The sequence below is a fragment of the Calliphora vicina genome, chromosome 3, assembly GCF_958450345.1.
Source record: "Calliphora vicina chromosome 3, idCalVici1.1, whole genome shotgun sequence".
Taxonomy (NCBI): domain Eukaryota; kingdom Metazoa; phylum Arthropoda; class Insecta; order Diptera; family Calliphoridae; genus Calliphora; species Calliphora vicina.
The window spans coordinates 76124960-76146256 of NC_088782.1; the positions used below are offsets into that span (position 1 = coordinate 76124960).

Consider the following 21297-nt stretch of genomic DNA (forward strand, 5'->3'; position numbering starts at 1 on the left):
AAATAGAAAATTAAAAGGCTCCCCAGCCATATAAATTTTGTATATAAAACAAAAACAAATTTTAAAAATTTTTGAAATTTTATTTTTGCTTTCCATATAAATATCACTTTGGTGACGTGATTTACAAAATTAGGGCCTAAGTCTTCTGCTTTAAAATTTTTCAAATTCGTAAGTTTTGTCGACTTAGTTTCCACTAGTTCTAGTTAATCTGACTAGTACTACAATGGAATAACAATTTAATTTAATTTGATTTGTTTATTTTCGCTTTGAAGATATACCGATGTCGTACATCGATTCTAGGATATATTTGAAATTGTTTAATAGATTTATCAAAGACATTTTCACTTGCATACCACCGATATAAAAGAATATTTGAGTTTTAAAGTGAATTAATTTATCAATGATATCAAATAGTGTAGTTTGAGAATTTTGCATTAACTTTTAATAATTCTATTGCAGTGATTCTATACACATGTGAAGAAATAATTGGTTAGAAAATGTAAAATGGAAATAATTTCATAATAAGTAGACTATTGTAGTCAAAATATTTTGCTCTATATATTGCATTCACACACATAATTGAATTGTTATATAGATATTTCTTTCGTTTTTTTTTGTTGTTTGTGTATCGCTTAAAAATTGTTAAAAAAAAAAAACAAAACTTAAACATAAAAACTTATTAGTAGTAATATGTATTATCATTTACATAATGCAATAAAATTGGAGTTACAAAATTTAGAATTTCATTTTTTGTTTGTTTTAGAATTATGTATATTATCAGTTTGTTATTTTTATTTTTGTTTAAATATATGTATGTATGTATGTGTATATAATGTAGCATTTAAAGTAAAAACAATACTACAGTTGTATTTATTAAAATTATTAGTTTTTTTTTATTATTTTGAACTTGTATTTTTTAACATAAAAAAGATTGTTCATAATTTAATTTATTATATGTATTACTAAGTATGTATGTATTAAATATATTTTATACATATAATATACATATGTATCGTTTTGTTGTGTGTTTATTATTAATATAATTATTAATTATTACATATTAAATAGTTCATGGTATATAAAATAAATAGTTCATATTCTTAAAATGTATGTATGTATCGTATCGTATTTAAGATATTATAAAAATATTAATTTACAATTAATGCCTAAAAATAATAATTATATTATATGTATAAAGTTACAATTATAATAGTAATAATAATAATAATGTTAAAGTGATAGTTATACAAATAAAAGTATTGTTAAACGTATTAAATACAAATCATATACAACTCTAAATATTACTTAGTTACATATTTAAGTATACTGATTACTTCTTGTTCATTCATGCACAGACTTTTAAAAAAGGATATTTAATTCATCTTTCAACGAGTGTTGGACTCGTGTGCATATACTTATTTATAATTCTATATACATCCGTACGTTTACATATATGTATGTATGTATGCATGCATGCATGCATGCATATGTGTTAGTGTGTTTGTGCATATGTTAATAATGTAATTAACACAGATACTAGTTTACATACGATTTTAAACATACATATTCTAAAAAAAACATACTAAATATTATATTATAATATAAATCAAAAATTTTCTATACATAATTTGAACTTTTTAGCTTTTAGAATTTTTTTTAATTTAATTTTTTTTTAGTTAAAATAAATTCTCTTGTCTGGTAACATGAACTACACTCACTTTTGCTTTTGTGCAATAAATGGAAAGCTTGTGTTTTGCGCAGTGGTGATTTTTGGAGATTTTCGATAAATTATATTCAAATGTAATTGTTTTTTATGGGAAGAGATACTGACCAGATGCAGAGTACATAATACTGTCTTCATGAGCACAAGTGTAAATGCAAAATTAGTAAACAATTGGAAAGTCAATGTTTGACGAATGTGCACGTCTAAGGTATGTTCACATTGAATAATAAAACGCAGCCACTATTTAAATTATTTCTTATTTTATATTAGATGACTTTTATAAGAGCAAATAACGTCAATAATATAATAATATTGAAATAAATTTAGTGGAAAGAGAAATATCGATGTTTTAGTGGTTACGATTTGTAACAAATGATTGTGTAAACATAATACAAGTATTTCATAAATGCCTTTGTCAAATGCTAAACATATACAACCGTATTCAAAATGTGAATTTACACACAAAAAGTTGGATACTTTTAACATACAGTTTTTTTTATTTTTGACTTAATGACCTTATTTTGTGAATACCGGTGCCACTGATAGTTTTATATGGAAAAAAAAAATAAAATATCAAAAATTTGTTTTAGTTTTCAGTACAAATTGCTTTGCCTTTTAAAAACAATAAGGGTCCTCATGTAAACGCTTAAATGCTTCGTTAACTGTGCATTTTTACACTATCGCAAATGATCTGTCAAATTCATGGAAATTCGTTTGCACAACTCCGATAAGTTTGCGCGACAATTTAGACTCGCAAACTTGCATTTATTGTGCATTTGATGAATCAGTTGCTTTTCTTTACTTTTATTTATAAGAAATAAAAATCAAATAAAATATTAATGTGTAACTTTGGAACAGAATGATTGGATTGAATGGCATTGTGTATGAAAACATTAACCAACGGCTAGAATATAAACAAAATCTTCCAAAATATGTATACCATCGTTTGTTCCAAAGATTTTACTTTCATTCAACAATTTTTGAATTAAAATTTATACAATTTGAAAAAAAAAAAAATTGTGGTTATAGCTTTTGTTGAATTAGTTTTTATGAAATATAAATTTTCTGTATAAACTTGCACAAAATTCAAAAGGTGGGTTTATGAAACACGTCGCGCAAACTTGCACAAATGGGAAACTTAAACGTTTAAATGAGTACTCTTAATATAATTTATATGAAAACTAATTTGTTTTCCATGTAAAAGAAACTATCTCTTGTTTCCGGAACTTGGAAAATGAGGCCGTAAATATGAAATAGTCAAAAAGTGTTTTGTTTGATATCTCAGTACTGCTTAAAGATCCATTCATGTATGGATTTGTTACCTTAATGATGCGTATGGCATGTGGAGTGGTAATTTATGTTACAGATGCAAGATGGTGTATGATGGTTGGTTGGTTGGTGGGTTTGATCATATCGTTTAAAAATATTAAGGTGATTATGATTATGATGATAAGTACCATGTAGATGAATGAAGGCATTAAAGTAGGCCAATAATAATTTAGTACATTAGTGGTGTGTAAGTTTTTAGCATTTATTTGCATAGCGTTCGACTGAGAGGCTGTCTCGTAGGTAAATGCTAGATGTGGGCGTGAGTGTGGGTGCTACGCTTGATGTTGTGGAAGAATTACTAGAGGATGGCGTTGCAGTTGTGTGTGGATGGTGATGATGCACCATGGCAGCGGCACGCATTAAATTGTGTTGATTGTTGTTAAGTTGCTGCTGCGTCGATTGCTGTTGGTAAAAGGGTTGTTGGTGCTGCTGCCTTTGCTGTTGTTGCTGCTGTGCGGATTGTAAATTATGCATAAAATATGCATTCATATTTCCGTGTTGCTGAAGTTGCTGCTGCTGCTGTTGTTGTTGTTGCTGATGATATGGATATGCCATTACTAGTTGCATTTGCGGCAATACTTGTTGCTGTTGTTGTTGTTGTTGCATTTGCTGATGTTGCTGCTGTTGTTGTAAATTCATGTGTCCTGCTGCACGCATCATATGTAAATAGTTATCATCGCCTATCGGTGCCTGCCGACTGCCATATTTCAACTCACGTGCAATTCCCTGCTTATAATTTCGATGGTCCTTATCAATCACGTATGCCACTTCACGCAATTGCATTATTGTTGTTTTAAATTTGCCATAAGCATGTGCTGATTGTTGCTGAAAGGCCATAGCCGTCGCCACCAATGGATTGTGCTGTTGCTGTATCTGATGGAAAGGGATTGATTGATCGATAAATGCTTCCAGCTGTGTCATATGCGACATAATTAATGTGTGTATTCGTTGTAAATCTAATGCCGGATCCAATGCTGTTATTAAATCCATTTGAAAGTAGTCCATTGCTTCAGGCGAGACATTCTTACAACCGGGTGCATTTTCATCTGAACGATCACAGCAGCTGTATACGCCATTCACAAAGGCTGATGGATGAAAGTATTGCGATCGTATCGAATTTGTTAAACAAATTTTGTGCAAGAGATCAATCCATTCACGTTCTTCCACACAGTTGGTTGTTTGTACAATAAGGGAACGTTCTTTTCGTACAATCTGTAAGAGAAATATATTGTCCTTATTATTTTCTTTGTCATTACTTTTGTTTGTTACTTATAATAGTATGTACATATGTATGTAGTTTGAAGGTTTTTTTTAATATTATTAATATAAATATCATTATTGAAATCTTTATAAAATAATTAGTTACAATGTTTTGACGATTTACTTAAAAGTATTACAACAATTAACAACTTGGAAAAATACTTTGATATGAAAGCTTATAAAAATTTATACCAATGTACAAAGAAAATTTAGTTCTTAAAAAAACATGGTTCTAATTTTTCAAATCGGATGAAAATTGTAAATGTTATTCAACTTTTAGTATTTTCTCCCCCAGATTTTTTCGAAAAAGTTTAATAACTTTGTACATATAAAGCGATTTCAACAAGTAATATCTCGTTTATTTGTACATGAAATGATCTTTAAAACACTGTGCAAAAAAAATTAACAATTTTTAGATTATATGAAAAAATTAAATTTTGAAAAATTGCATTTGAAAATATTTTTGGTGAAGGTGACCAATGCATATTGAAAATTAACATATAAAATCAATTCTCGAATTTGGGTGGCTTATCTAGTTACTGAATGAAGCCCTTACACTTTTTCTTCTTTAATCAGGTACCGAAAATAACTGTTATTTTTTAATTTTTAAACAAAAAAAGCACATATCGCACTCGTTCAACAATACTGTATTAACTCAAAATTTAAAAATTTTCAGTAGAGGGAAAAAACTGTTTGTGGTTACATTTTAAGAGAATTTTTAAAATCCGAATGCATCATAGTAAGCAAATTCCATTTGAAAATGTATTTACACACATTGTTTTTTTTTTAAATGTTTGCAATTTTTTCAAAATAAATCAATTTTTTGAGTTAATACAATTTTTCTGAAACTTCTCTATATTTTGTTTGTATTATTTTATCAACAAAACAGTATTAACTCAAAATACAACCAAATTTACAGTGGCTCAACTTAAAAATCGGACAGAAACGAGTAATAATAATTTTGAGCAAAAAAAAAAATTATTAAGACAATTCATTTATTTATTTTTGGCTAATAAAAACGTTAACATAACTTGCAAAAAAAAAAACAACAACAAAATAATAATTTGTTAACAAGTTGGATCAAATTAATAAACGGACACTTTTAAAATTTAATATTGTCAATCTAATACTTTGTGGGCATTCCTTTGCTCTTACGGACAGCTTCTAATCGTTTTGGGATTGATTCCACTAGTTTTTTGCAGTAAGCGGGATCAATATGTTCCCATTCTTCCTTTAGAGCAATCTTTAGTTGACTGATGTTTGAAATTGTCCGAGACTTTAGTTTATTTTCAAAATAAGCCCATAAATTCTCTATAACGTTGATGTCTGGTGACTGAGGGGAAGTTTCCATGACATGGGGACAATTATACAGCAACCACATACGTTTGTTATGCGCTTTGTGCTTCGGATCATTGTCTTGATAGAATATAAAGTTTTCCGAAATGCCTAATTTTTCTGCGCTTGTAGCCAAATTTTCCCTTAAAATTGAGATATACATAAACTGGTCCATTATACCATCTATAAAAACTAGCTGTCCAGGCCCTGTGGCGGACATACAGCCCCAAACCATGACACTTCCTGAACCATGCTTTATTGTAGGACGAAGATTACAAGCCTTTAGTTCTTCATTCGGCTTTCTCCAAACGTACGCCTGTCCATCTGACCGGAAAACGTTAAATTTGCTTTCGTCTGTAAAAAGCACATTACTCCAGTACGAAAAGTCATGATTTCTATGTTCAGAAGCAAACTTCAATCTCTTTTTCCGATTTACGTCATTTACAAATGGTTTTTTACGTGCAACTCTACCATGGAAATTGTGTTTACGCAGTACATTTCGCACAGTTTCTGGGTTGAAACTTATTTGTAAGCTTTCTGACACCAATTTTGTTAATTTAGGAGCACTGAGTTTAGGATTTTTCTTGACTTGATTAACAATCCATCGTTCATCAGACGGAGTAAACTTTTTTGGTTGCCCAGATTTTGTCTTATTTTCTACGCAATTGCTTGTTTTGAAGCGCTTTATAATGTCGTGAACTGTGGAATGGCTTCTTTGAACTGCAGCTCCAAATTCACGTACGGACATTCCCATTTGATGATGTTTTATTATCAACTCTCTAACTTCTATCGATGTTTGAACTCGTTTGCTGCTCATATCGCGTTTTTTCGAAACTCTTGCAACAGATTTAAAAATTGTCTTTTTCAAAAAACTCCCTATAAAGGTTTTTACAATTCCAGCTAATTGCCAACTAAATTTGTTCGGGGAATTCCGGTATAAAATGACACTTAAGCATGGTAGTTGCCACATGTCCGATTATTAATTTGATATTTTATTTTACCAGACTTCAGTTTTTCGCTTATAAAATGGTATGCATATATTATTGTGGTGTTAATACAAGTGAAATATGCAATATAAAGATGAATTAAGAAATTAAGAAGGGTTTTCTGTTTTTAGAAAAATCTGTTCACATTAAAAAAGAAATTAATTAAAAAATGGATAATTGTCCGGTTATTAAATTGATCTACTGTAAATAAAAAAATTTGATTATTTTTAACTTGAATAAAGTTAAATTCAAAATTATTTTTTTTTTATGAAAATATACGATGTATTTGTATTTAATTTTTTGTATTAACTCAAAATAATACCTTTTTGTTGATACAAAGGTAATACTAATTATCACGAAAATGGTCTCAAATGTGGTTTTCGAGATGAAAGAGTAATCGGAATACAGTAGATAGATATTGATGTTGTTAGATGATTTCTTGCAAAAAGTGAAATTTTAAACATTTTGAGTTAATACAGTATTGTTGAACAAGTGCGATATGTATAACTCAGAGACCGAAAATAACGGGTTCACTTTCATTTCAATGGTAAATTCTCATTCGCAGCCATTTAAAAGTAATTTTTTGTGATACAGTGGTGGCCAGGTAATTAAGACAATAATTGTTTGCTAAATTCCATGTGATCGTCAATTATTTTTTCAAATATTTCCACAAATATGTGTGTATGAGGACTGTTTTAACACATAAGTGTGTTTTATTCAACTGTGTCAATTCATACATATTCACCACGAACCCATAAGATTTTTCTACAACTTTACCAATTTTTTTTTTTAAATAAACATATTTTCTCACATTTATATCATTATATTTTTATTATTATAAAATATTCGGACCAAATTTCGTATTTTTAGTTCCATTAGTTTCGGTCATATCACGTTATTAACAGGGGATGTTTGCTGAGGTGGGTCAACGTATTTCCACATATATATGTTTTACCGATTTTTCCAAACATTTTTGAGATACTAGAAACATTAATAATAAATTAATTACCCTTAGAGGTCCTTTTATTTTGGCTCTATCGCACTTAAAATTCAGTTGATGAAAAAAATTCAAGTATTTGTCTTAAATTGCTGGTCACCACTGTATATCACTGAGAGAGTAATTTATTCGAGAACATTTTAGGTTTGGGGTTGAGAGAAACAGAAAAGAAACAAACACAAATAATCTGGATGAGTGATTTATAATTTATTTTTTTCGTAAAGGTCAGCTTGTGACATTTATTTGCGAACATGAAAAATAAATGGCAAAATGCATTTGATGCAAATCAATGCTTAAATATATAAAATTTATCAAAAGATTAATAACAAATTAAAAAAAATTCTCATTTCTGTTACTCAGACTTCATTACTTCATACTTATCATATTATTTCCATAATTTGTTAAAAATTACTAATAATATGTTATTGTATGTAAATAAAAGATAAAGTAACAGTTATTAACAACAAGAATAATTGAATTGTTTATCTCACATCAAACCATTAAAAAACAAATAAAAGACATACCAAACCATTTAAATAAAAATTTTATAGCTGTTATTTTCAGTGATTTATTTTTATCACAAAAATATAAATCACAATTTGGGTTTTTTGGTATATGGATGAGTTATTTTCGATCTCTGGTATAACTAAATGTCGGAGAACTGATCTTTATGGATTTTTTGTTTATGTACTTTGAGGAAAACTTAGAGCTTGTACTTGCATATAGTATAACCGAACACTATGTAAATATTAAAAACAATGTACATATTTATGTATAAGAAATACAATTATAAAAAAGTGAAACTGCACATACTACATACATATTTGTATAAATATGATGAGAATAATATAAAATAAAAATGTGTGTCTGTGTATAACAAACTCATACTATAGAAGCTAATTAAGTCTGGGCCCCCACAATCATCATTAAAAAAACATTTTGAAAAGGGAAATTTTGTAATAAATAAATACACAAAAGAAGAAAAAAAACGACAACAATGCTACAAAAAAAAAAAAAAAAAAAAAAAACATAAACCACCTATGTATAATGCATTAAAATATATTATGCGGCGATTGTTCATTTTGCACAACATAAGAAACATTTTTGTTAATATATATTTTTTATACGAGTACAAAGATACTTATAAAATAACTAGTTAGAGAACTATATTCGGGTGTGCCGAATCTAAAATACCCTGCGCCTAAATATAAATATACAGCCCAATTATGAATAAAAATTCCCCGGGAGTTTTTTCCCTTTTCTCATTTTTTAAGTTAGTTAATTTTACACGATATTAGTATTTTATATGTTGTTAGAACGACAACTATAAATAGAAGACAATTTATTTCAAATGCTTAAAAATGTAATCTAATTCAGCAAATTTACAATTGATATAACAACCGATTCTATAATAAGAATGTGTGTATTTTTCTAATAATTTATCCTTACAAAATATTGTAATGAAATTTCTATGTATTTGATGCATATTTTGGTTGAACGTTATTTAGAGATTTTTATGGCTGTTATATTTATTCTCGGAAGTCAAATTGAGCGATATTCATAAAATTCAGACTGGTCTGTATAAAATTTCGGTTCAATATCATGTATTTATGATTGTTAATGTATTTTTCGAATGTGGTCTTTATGTGGAACCTCTCATTCACCACTTATGGTGGTGGAGGGTGTAAAAAGTATTGGAAGTAATAATGTCGGTGTAGTGCATACCAACGACAAAAATAGAAGATATCGTGTGAATTTCAACTACTTAATAAACTTATCTGAGCACAACTCACTACAATTAAACAACAATATTTTAATACAGAAATATTCATAAAATATAGTATGTATGTAGAGGAAGAAGAAACAAAACAAAATTAAACATAATTATGTATACAAAGACTTTGTCAGAAACGAATGAATCTAGTCAGTCATTTAGATTGTGTAGTATTTTGCTTTTAACATGATTTCACCTTAATTCAAAACAATACACAATTTGCATAGACTGTGTTTAGATGTTTGTAAGATTAATATAAAGTAACAATCAACTCATTAAAAAAATGTTCAAATAAAGGCATAAAATACCTCACAAACGTGTTTAATAGCTGCCGTAAATTGTGCTACTTTTCCAAATACTGGAAAATATCTAAAACAATCCCCATTCTAAAATCTAGTAAACTTCCCGATTCACCACATTCATATAGGCTCATTAGTTTACTGCCTTCCACAAGTAAAATTCTTGAAAAAAAATTTTCCAGTTGAGCTCATAAAAATTATGCAAAATTTTGTATACGAAAGATATTTCTCTGTACATATTTTTACGACATCCCAGAAAATCATCATTACAGTAAGATTCCCACAAGTATCTTGTCTTTCTCCAGTCCTTTATAATATTTTTACAGCTGACATTCCTATTTGTTCATACTGAGTAACTTCAATATTTGCAGATGATACTGCTATATACTGATGTATGTATATGTAGCGAACAGAATTTCAAACTTAGATTCGGCTCTGGAAGTTTTAAAAACCTAATTCAAAAAGTGAAACATTATGATAAATCCACAGAAAACAAAGGCAATACATTTTACCAGAAAACGGACGTTCCCACGACAATTGGATCTCAGTTCCAGACGACCGGAATCATATTCGGCCAAAGATTGTCAACTCAGCGACAGCTGTACAAACCTAAAGTTTTTTCCCCAGGAAAGAACAATCGGTCACAGTCGAACTGTTACAACAACAATAAATAGAAAACGAAAGTCATGTTTCTTACCGCAAAACCCAATTCGATTCATGGTATTAGTAGGGAAAACAACGTCAAATATTTGGGAAAAATACTCGATTCAAAACTGAATTTTAAAAATTATATGCCACATATATTAGATAATATCAACAAGTTAATCTGTATAATGTACCCGCTTCTATACGACTCCACACATTGTCTGGCATAGAATTCGTTCAGGATAAAATAAAATGATTAATACTAAATTTCAACAGAAGATGTCAATATTCTCATTATTTACACATAAATTAAATTCAGTCATAACCCTATACTCTAGTATAACATTTTATCATATATACACTGTTTTATAAAGGTTTTTGTAATTTGTTCCTTCCTTTTGTATATTAAATAATTACTAAAAAGCGTACAAAATTCAAATTTAACTACTAAGGAAAGTAAACAAAGTATATAAACACTTTGTATAAGACAAATGTAAAAATTATTAATATGTATATTAAAATAAATAAATTAAACAATCAACTCATCCATAGAGAATTATACATTGAGACGAGACACTCCGTTTTGTCAAACAAAAATACAACAAATCATATGATATATATGTTTCATACAACAACAAAATACACTGACTAACATGTATTTTGTTTTTGCAAGACAACAGACTTAGGTTTTTGACAATTACGTCGCGTCTCTATGTTACCCTATGAACTCATCTTTAACCCTCTATTGCTCAAGCATATACTAGGCACTCATCGCAAAAATTTCAATAAATGCAGTTGCTAAAAAACGTACTTAAATTATTTTAAAAGGCTTTCAAAGTTTTTGAAATGAAATATCAGTTATATTTGCATTTATTGGCATTTTGCGATGAGTGTCTTGAGGCAGGTTTAAGCATTAGATGGTCAACTCTTAAAAATAGGAGTTAATTGTTCGAAACAAATATTAATATTTAGGCTTGAGTGCAAACACAATTTCTTTTAAAGAAAACTTTTATTTTAATTGAAAAAATTAAATTAATAATTTCAAAGAATACAAAATAATTATCACAGATTATTACAGATATGCAACAAATGACAGTTGTCAAATAACGAATATCGAACCGTATGGTTATTTTCACCGAGGAAAAAATACAATTTTCAATTGCGACGACTGTGATTTATATTTGTCCCTCTTTCCAAACCACAAGCATTTTGACATTTACTTTTGTTTGTTTGTTTTCTATTGACATATTAATGAAACCAGCTGTTTCATATCTGTATAATTTGTGCAGTAATATTACAAAAACAACATTGTTTATGCTAATAAATAGTTAATATTTGTCAAATTTCGCCCTGTAACTGGAAATCAAATCAGAATCACTCCAGTTCTGACTGTGTTAGATAAATTTTATATATTTAAGCGTTGATTTGCATCAAATGCATTTTTGCGATTTATTTTTCATGTTCGCAAATAAAAGTCACAAGTTGACCTTTACGAAAAAAATAAATTATAAATCACTCATCCAGATTATTTGTGTTTGCTTCTTTTCTGTTTCTCTCAACCCCAAACCTAAAATGTTCTCAAATAAATCACTCTCTCAGTGATATATCACAAACAATTTCTTTTAAATGGCTGCGAATGAGAATTTACCATTGAAAAGAAAGTGAACCCGTTATTTTCGGTCTCTGGTTAATAACAATTTAAAAAAATTCTCATTTCTGTTACTCAGACTTCATTACTTCATACTTATCATATTATTTCCATAATTTGTTAACAATTAATAATAATATGTTATTGTATGTAAATAAAAGAGAAAGTAACAGTTATTAAGAACAAGAACAAATGAATTATTTATCTCACACCAAACCATTAAAAAACAACAAAAACGAATAAAGGTCATACCAAACCATTTAAATAGAAATCATTTTATAACTGTTATTTTCAGTGATTTATTTTTATAAGAAAAATATAAATCACAATTTGGGATTTTTCGTATATGCACGAGTTATTTTCGATCTCTGATTATAATAGTTGTTGTTGTGTTTTAAACAAAAACAAAAGTATTATTTTATGACAAAACAATAAACACAGTTCAAATTAGTTTAAAACTTTTTTGTTTGAAACACAACAAAAATTTGATTAAACTATCATAATATATTAGGACATTATGACAATATGACCCAATAGTAAACCGTGTGAATACCCCAAATTTCTTTTGATCATAAATTATTTTAAATGCTTTATTTTTCTTCATAAAAAATATAAACTTACCTTAAAACAATTTTGCATTTTAAAACTTTTTTCATTTAATTGTTCAACGCGTTCGATTTCAGCCAGCGGTATATCACAGATGGGGTGTTTGCCTTTTGATTTGGCATAACTTAAAGATTGGGTGGTTAAACGAAAATAGCGTTGCTTGAAAGGACGCCGTCCAAAGCGTTTCCGACATTGAGGATACTTTGTCATCATGCTAATTGTTTGTAATTTATAAAAAAAACAAATCAATTATAAGTAAACATTAAAAATAAAAAAATTTAATTTGAATATTAAACTAATGATATTTACAAAGCCCTTAAATAAAAATAGAAAATATTGTAACTAAAAGTTTCATTCCTTACCCCTCTCTTTTGTAATTGGTTATACAAAAATTTTGATGTTACACATTTGTATGATTGGTTTTTTATGTAAATGCAGTTAAATTAAAGCAATTGGTTAATTAATTCGCAATAACAGGAGTTGGGGTGATTTAGTTTGGTTCACAGGTATGTGGGTGAGTGTGTATGAGATTTTTAGTGTTTAAAGAATGTGCATGAGTAAAGAGGATACAAAAATATACATATTAATAAAAACATGGCACCGAAAATTATAATTATAAAAGATATTAAGAAGATGTGTAGAATACAAATTACATATTTAAAATATGATTGTAAACTAACAATAATATGCGTCAAATTTTGATTATTCTTCTTTAGCCTCAATGAATCTAACGAGAAAGTAGACCAGTGGATAAACAAAATTCCCAAAGAATGTTGCAAAGTTTGTTGAAATTGATAGCCCATAAAAATGGAATTTGTGGGGTTTGATGATCTGCTTATCTACTTTCATTTCGCTTTGGGATCAGTGAGGTTGAAATTTGTTGTTGCACAGTGCGATAAAGTAAAGCATCATAACTTACCCTTCCTTAAGTAATACTGGCTCAAAATTATTTTCTCCAACCGGAAATAAACTACTTGTTTCATGCGCTGTGCTAACTTCGTCGGCACTGGGCGTTGAAATACTTTCAAGGAAGGTTTTCACGGCCTCAACATGCTTTTCTGTGCAGAATTTCTTATACAACTGACCGGTGTACTCTTCTTTACAGGGTTGCTGCGAAGAACGCGAACTAACTAAATTACCCAAAGATTGTATGGTTTTTGAAATCAATGTCAATGTCCGGTTTGTTTGGCAGTCCTGAAATTGAAATCAATTAAATTTTAAAAATAAAATAAATTGTATTCCACTGGGAAAGGGAAAAAACTTACCAATGGTTCAGTGGTTAAATCGAATAGTTTCGGTCCTAAAATGGCAGGTGCAAAAAAACGCAAAAATATAAAGCCCGACACTACAGAATAACGTACTTCTCGGTTGTGAGGAAAATGACGGCCGGCACATTCACGCAAGTCGTGAAATATTTGGCACAACACCTTTGGACAACGCACCGCACTCTTTGTTATAGCCTCAAATACCCGCTCAACATAGTCTTGGAGATGATGTAGATTCGTGTCAACAGCTGAGCGATCTTTTACTTTGGACGGATCAATTTCACAGGGTTTTTTCTCGGCAAGTATTTGCGCCAATACGGGCCGAAGGGTTTGATGTAAATAGTGAAGGCCCGACAGACGCATCGCCTCGTCCATCATTTTTGACACCAAAGTGTTGCCACGAAATATTGTTGTGGGATCGGTCAAATTTGAGATCTCGTGGTCGGCCAAAGCTTTGATAATGGGAGCAATACGGCCGGTGTGTGTGAAAAGTCGAACCAGTGGTTGAGAAACATCTGTCTTGCAGGACACTAATTCGCCAAGTATAAAAACAGATGACAGAGTGATTGGTCGTTGGTCCACCGACTCCAGCAGCAGATTCATAAGATCATCATATGTGGCAAGCGGGAATACATGGTCGGCGGTGTACAGGATTTTTAGACGCAACGAACCAATAGTACTGTCTCCACTCAGCCGCGTTCCTGGCGGCGTGGCACATGAACGCGTGTTCGTACTTACAGCTCGAGTCGTTGCACTCAACGATCTGGGTTGCAGATAATACCAGGCGGACGGTTGGACAGCAGATTGTTGCTGTTTGTTGCGCATGGGTAATTTTACTTCCCCCAGGAATACTTTGTCCGACATGCCCGATGCATCGTGCCACAAAGTTACCGTTATCTCACAGAGATCTGCCCCTCCAATGGGATAAATTGTATATGCCTTATTCGAATTTATTGTACCACCTCCGCTGCTAGAATCGTACTGACTTTGTGAGGACTTTGAGGACGCTGCTGTCTCGGCATCAATGCAGAGATCAAAACTCATCAGCTCCTCATATTCCGGATTTACAGTTTTCTTCCGCAACTTTGTGCGTTTAGAGATCAGACGCTTGTTGGAATACAATGCAGTACACACTACATACGGATCACAGGTTCCATTCTTCTTCGCCAGATCGGTACATTCAGGTACACGTATTGTGACACGTGAGTGTTTTCCGCTAGCAGTCGACAACGACGCATTCTTCCAATTCGTACCCTGTTCGGTGATGTTCTGATGTTGATTGTTACCGAATATTCCACCACTACTAGTACTTCCCACGCTGGTGGCTCTAATACCGCCCTTTTGGGCATTACTTCGTTGTATATTGCTCAGTTCACTGTTCTCCTTATAATCATTCTGTAATGCCTGGTGCTGTACCAGCTCCTCTATCATTTCGCTGTTGTTACGTTCGTAGTCGCCCGGCCGCAGGAGATTAATTCGCTGTTCGTGTATTTGAGATGACGTTTCTTCAAATTGTACTTCAATATGTGCCATTCCTTGTACTTCAGAGTCCGAATCAACCGGTCTTAACGAAAACCAGTGATCTTTATGATTGTACATGTGCAACTCTTCTCGTTTTATCGCTATCTTGCCGATCGGTTTATCCTGTTTCATGTGTCGATCACGATCCCAAACATACACGGACAAGTAGCGAAATCGTCGTGGTATTTTAAATTGATACTCTTCGCCAAAAAATGGCGACAGCGTACGTTCTATGGTGGGTGTTCGACAAATCTCTTCCTGATCCAGCGCGATCGTACAATAAACGTCGCGGGTACCTTGTGTGCTGCAACTTGTATTGGCCGCATTGCGACTGCTAAGATTTTTAGCTTCTCCTGGAACAAAATAATATGAAGAAAAAACAATGAGAATCATGTACATACAATCCTATGCAAATAAGAAGACGAGTTTTGTAACAAACATACAAATATTTCATTTCGTCAAATGAAATAGGAACAACTTACTACTTTAAATAGCCTACTTTGTTATTCATAGTATAACGACAAAATAGACACATATATGTAGATTTAAAAAAAATTACAGACGCTTCAATTACCACATTATTACATTACAACACAAATATATTATAAACCTATTAAGACCAGAATAAATTTAAACAAATAAGGTGGCGGAATGAAGTACAAACAAAACAAAAATGTCTAATTATGTTTGTATATTAATTTATTTAAGCATAATGATGTTTTTTTTTAATCGACAGGAAAAATGCAAGCTGACTTCAATACTTTACGAGTACAGACAACATTACATTGTAAAATTTACATATTGTATGTAATATACAAATTTATTGTACGTCTTTTTAGTTTTAGAAAACAAAAAAAAAAATAAAATAAGGGAAATTACAACGTGACTTCCTGTATACGTACATACATATATTATTATGATTTATTTAGTATATAAAATTGGCAAACTAAAAATGGGTAGAATACTATAGACAATTTATAAAATTGGGGCGAGGTCATTGGAATGAAATTAAACTCATACAATCATTCGACACAAACAAATACATTATGTACGTACATACGTATGTATGTATAATAAAACGAACATCTGATTTCAACACAGGAAATCGATATTAAATATCAAGAATTTGTTTATTATGCTTAACTCAATTCAAGATAATGAAACTTCTTCATATATGTATACTGTAATTACATTTGCATTTTATTCGATTAAAGTAGTAGTAATTTAGTTTTGACTGCTACACATTTCGCAAATAATTTAAGATCTTTTAAAAAATACATATATTTTGTTCAGATAAAATAACAAATTAAATATGAATAAATAAATGCATAACCTCACCGCTTAATACAAGACCCTCGGAACGTAAATTCTCGGCTGTGGATACTGAGAATAATTTTCTAAATGGCCTGTTTATTTAAAACAGTTCATTTAGAAAATTCAATATTTTTTCATTACTATTCTGCTATTTTAACTGCCAATTTCACCATAAATAATTTTATGTATATGATAAACTGAAAAGATCTAGTTTGCTTATCGGAAGCTATTTAACATTTACATCATCCTGAAAAATAATTGATTAATATAGGAAACTCTCCATTTTGTTGTCAAAATTGCTTAACATTTGTTATTGGCTTATTTTGATTACTAACAAGATATAAGAAAATCCTATTAGAAACTTTTAAAATTATTACAAATTCTTCCTACAATTATGTTTCTCCATCAGTATCGCGTGACTGTAGACAACTTCACTTTCATATTTTTTGTGTTCAAACATTATACAGTGAAGGATTACATAAAAGTGTAAATAAATCTGTAATTTATAATACAGTTTCTAAATTAGGCGTACAAGCCTAACTATCCCACTATCCCAAATAGGCATAGTGGGACTTTTCTAGACCCTAACATAGTATGTACAGTATTGGCCATAACTAAAGCACCCCCTCAATAGATTTTTTCAAAACATAATTATTTGATAAAAAATGCTTTTTTGAATTCTGATTTGTATATATTTTATTAACTTATATTGTTAATGTTCATATAACATTCATTTAGTAAAAGATAATTTTATTAAAAATTAATTTAAAATGATAAATCATATAAAAACACAAAACGCAACGGACAAAACAAAAGCACCCCTTTATAAGATGTTTAAAAATTTGACTACGTTACTGTATATTTGCATTGTGAATTGACGGGACTGACAACGAATGGATTTAAAAATTCCAGAAGATAAAAATAAAGGAAGGCGTAGTGTGTATAATTTAAGTTTTATACAGTTTATTGTAATAAAAACAATGGTATGGAAAAAGTACTCCAGATTAAAGTTATTGAAGACTGGAAGACGGTTTTATCACGACATGAATTGAGTAAATAATTTTCAATTAACAGATCAGTTTTTTTCAGGCTCATTTCAAAGTTTTTGCAGACTGGTCGCATATCAACGGTGCATTCTGGAGGACGACCGCGAAAAAAAACACGATATTATGATTCCTTGATCAGAAGAGCAATTCAAAAATATCCTATAGCATAATCTAGTCAAGTATGAACAAGTTTAAGATTATGCGTTAGCGAAAGAACAATCCGTTGAAGAGTAGTATAAGTCGGATTATTCAGTTGACGACCAACAAAAAAACCCATTATATCAGCTAAGAACAAGAAAGCTAGACTGAAGTTTGCCAAAGCGCACATCGACTAGAGTGTCAAAAAATGGAAGACAGTACTATTCACTGATTAATCCAAATACAACTTAAAAAGTTCCGATGGAATAAGACGTGTAGGCAGACCAAAAGGAGAAAGACTGAATCCTAAGTATTGCAAAGGAACAAATAAACATTGAGGAGGCAATGTAATGGTCTGGGGTGACTTTTCTGGTCAAGGAAGTGGGCCAATTCATAAAATTAATGGGATTATGGATCATTTCATGTACCGTAATATAATGAAAGATGTAATGTTGCCTTATGCCAGTGAAGAGATGCCACTTAAATGGAGCTTCCAACAGGATAAAGATCCTAAGCACACCTCTTGGCTACAGAGCAATAAAATTCAAGTTATTCATTGGACTCCTCAATCTCCCAATATCAATCCTATTGAGAACTTGAGGGATATTGTTAATATAAAAATAAAACGTGAAAATTGCCGAAATAAGGATCGGAAATTTTCACGATTTATTATAAGCCGTTAAAATAGCCTGGCAAGGAATATTGAAAGACAAGATAAAAAACTTAATATTTTCTATGTCTAAGTGATGTGCTTGTGTCATTCAATGCAAAGGATTTGCAACAAAGTAGTAATTAAAATTAGTGTTATATTATATCCATCAAGGGGTGCTTTAGTTTTGTCCGTTTAATTTTCTACCTTAAAATATTTTTTGATTTTATGTTACCACTTATGGAAAGATTAACTTTAGAAGTATTTGTTTATCAATAATAAACAAATTAACAAATGAAAATAATATATAATCGAAATTTAAAACTTTGTTTTTATAAAAGAAAATATAGTATGTAAAATATTTCAAATCGGTAATTTTTAAGAATTTTGCATATGGCGATTTATTCAAATCGTGCGTTATTTAATTTTTGTTATTATTATTCTTATAATTTGACAAGATGGTTATGAATGGCCCTATTTTTCGCACACCACCACTGTACGTACCTATTTATGCATGTAATGGAATATCAGACCGGAAATCGATTTAGAAGCACGTATACAAGGTACACATTTACCAGAACCGCAAAACCAGAGCAACAGCCAAAAACAAAAGAAACAAAATCATCATACACCATTAACACAAACATCACAAACTTAATGCAACAGCATCAGCACCAGCACCAGGGCGCTCAACAGCCAATGTGTTGTATGTTATATATACAACACTAACATTCATACATACATACATATATAGAAACTTTTTTGCATGAATACTCGAATGCAGACAGTAGGGAATATGAGATGTTTCGGTTGAAAAACCAGATACAGAATCAATAAACAAGTTTTCCCTTTTTTTTGCTTTTCATTCCTTTATTTCAAAACTTGGATAAGTTTCAAGTAACGAAAATGTGGGGATGGATAGTTTTGAACAATGATTGTTGTAATTTTATTAAAAAACTCACACATGGACAGATAAATCATTTTATTACGATACAAATAAACTCAACAGACATCAACATTGATATAAATATATTATGGACACAGACATCTACTACTTACATATTTCTAGTACATGTTTGTGTATATTGACTGGTCGGTCGGTTGGTTGGTTGGTTGGTAGCTATTGGTATCAATAACCTCATCCTTAATGTTTATAATTATTGCAACAGAGATAAAAAACAGATGTATCATCCAATTTTTCTTCTTTCACTGTCTAGTTGCCAGTATGTATCTAGATACGTGTGTAATACATACATTAGTAAGTACATAAGTACAAACATATTAAGATAAACACGTGTACTAAACAAAAAAATGTAAGACGACAATAAACGGAAGGAAGTGCTAATAAAAAATGCTGGTAAATCTCTAAAAAAAAACAAAAAAATTTTGTCGAATGTTAAAGTTAGAAACCGAAACTATAGGGTGTCCATTCGTCCATTTTTAATGAATAATAATTCGATGAATTTTAAAATTACCATTTTTTTATTATAAAAACTAACAAATAAACGGACTTTGATCCAACTGATAAAGTATTTTATTTTATAAATTAAAAATTGAGGTCTCCAAAAAAATAAGTATTTAATATTTTTATAAACACACTCTAAACATAATTTATTGTATTGATGTCGAATATAACACTCTAACTTATTTTACATTAGGTAATACTTCGATTTTTTTCTACACCATTTCCAATTGTATTTCAGAAGTTTCTAATTGTATTTCAGAAATTTCCAATTGAATTTCAGAAATTTCTAATTATATTTCAGAAAATTCCAATTCAATTTCAGAAATTTCCATTTATATTTCAGAAATTTCCATTTATATTTCAGAAATTTCCAATTATATTTCAGAAATTTCTAATTATATTTCAGAATTTTCTAATTATATTTCAGAAATTTCCATTTATATTTCAGAAATTTCTAATTGTATTTCAGAAATTTCCAATTGTATTTCAGAATTTTCCAATTGTATTTCAGAAATTTCCATTTGTATTTCAGAATTTTTATTTTATACTTAAAAAGTTTCCAATTGTATTTCAGAATTTTCCAATTGTATTTCAGAAATATCCATTTGTATTTCAGAAAATTCTAATAGCAATACCAATGGATATTTCTGAAATACAAATAGAAAATTCTGAAATACAATTGGAAAATTCTGAAATACAATTAGAAACATTTTAAATATAAATTAAAAATTCTGAAATACAAATGGAAATTTCTGAAATACTATTGGAAAATTCTGAAATACAATTAGAAAATTCTGAAATACAATTAGAAAGTTCTGAAATATAATTGGAATATTCTGAAATATAATTAGAAAATTCTGAAATATAATTGGAAATTTCTGAAATATAATTGGAAATTTCTGAAATATAAATGGAAATTTCTGAAATATAAATGGAAATTTCTGAAATTGAATTGGAATTTTCTGAAATATAATTAGAAATTTCTGAAATTCAATTGGAAATTTCTGAAATACAATTAGAAACTTCTGAAATACAATTGGAAATGGTGTAGTAAAAATAAATTTTTGATACTTAATAAATATATTTTTTTTTTTGTAAAATTTTCAAATAGTCAAAATTTAAATTCGGAATGAATTTCGAAACAGAAATTATAGACTCCATATACATATGTATTCTATATATGGCGTCGTAATATTGGAAAAAATCGCAAATATTACTTTATTTGAAAAATTTCCATTATTCCAATAATTTTAACCCAGATATGCCGATTGCTTGAGCTTGATCATTTTAAAAGTAC

General features: G+C 29.7%; 1 protein-coding gene across 1 annotated transcript in view; it reads right to left on the reverse strand.

The window, feature by feature from the left end:
* Positions 1–869: 869 nt before the first annotated feature.
* RasGAP1 (Ras GTPase activating protein 1) overlaps positions 870–21297 on the reverse strand; it is a 40696-nt gene continuing 20268 nt past the window's right edge. The window contains exons 2-5 of the mRNA XM_065504604.1: positions 13868–15741; positions 13522–13796; positions 12618–12816; positions 870–4264 (exon numbers count right to left, since the gene is read on the reverse strand). Of these exons, the coding sequence (XP_065360676.1) occupies positions 3248–4264; positions 12618–12816; positions 13522–13796; positions 13868–15741 (3365 nt within the window). The 3' untranslated portion in view covers positions 870–3247. The remainder of the gene's footprint in view (positions 4265–12617; positions 12817–13521; positions 13797–13867; positions 15742–21297) is intronic.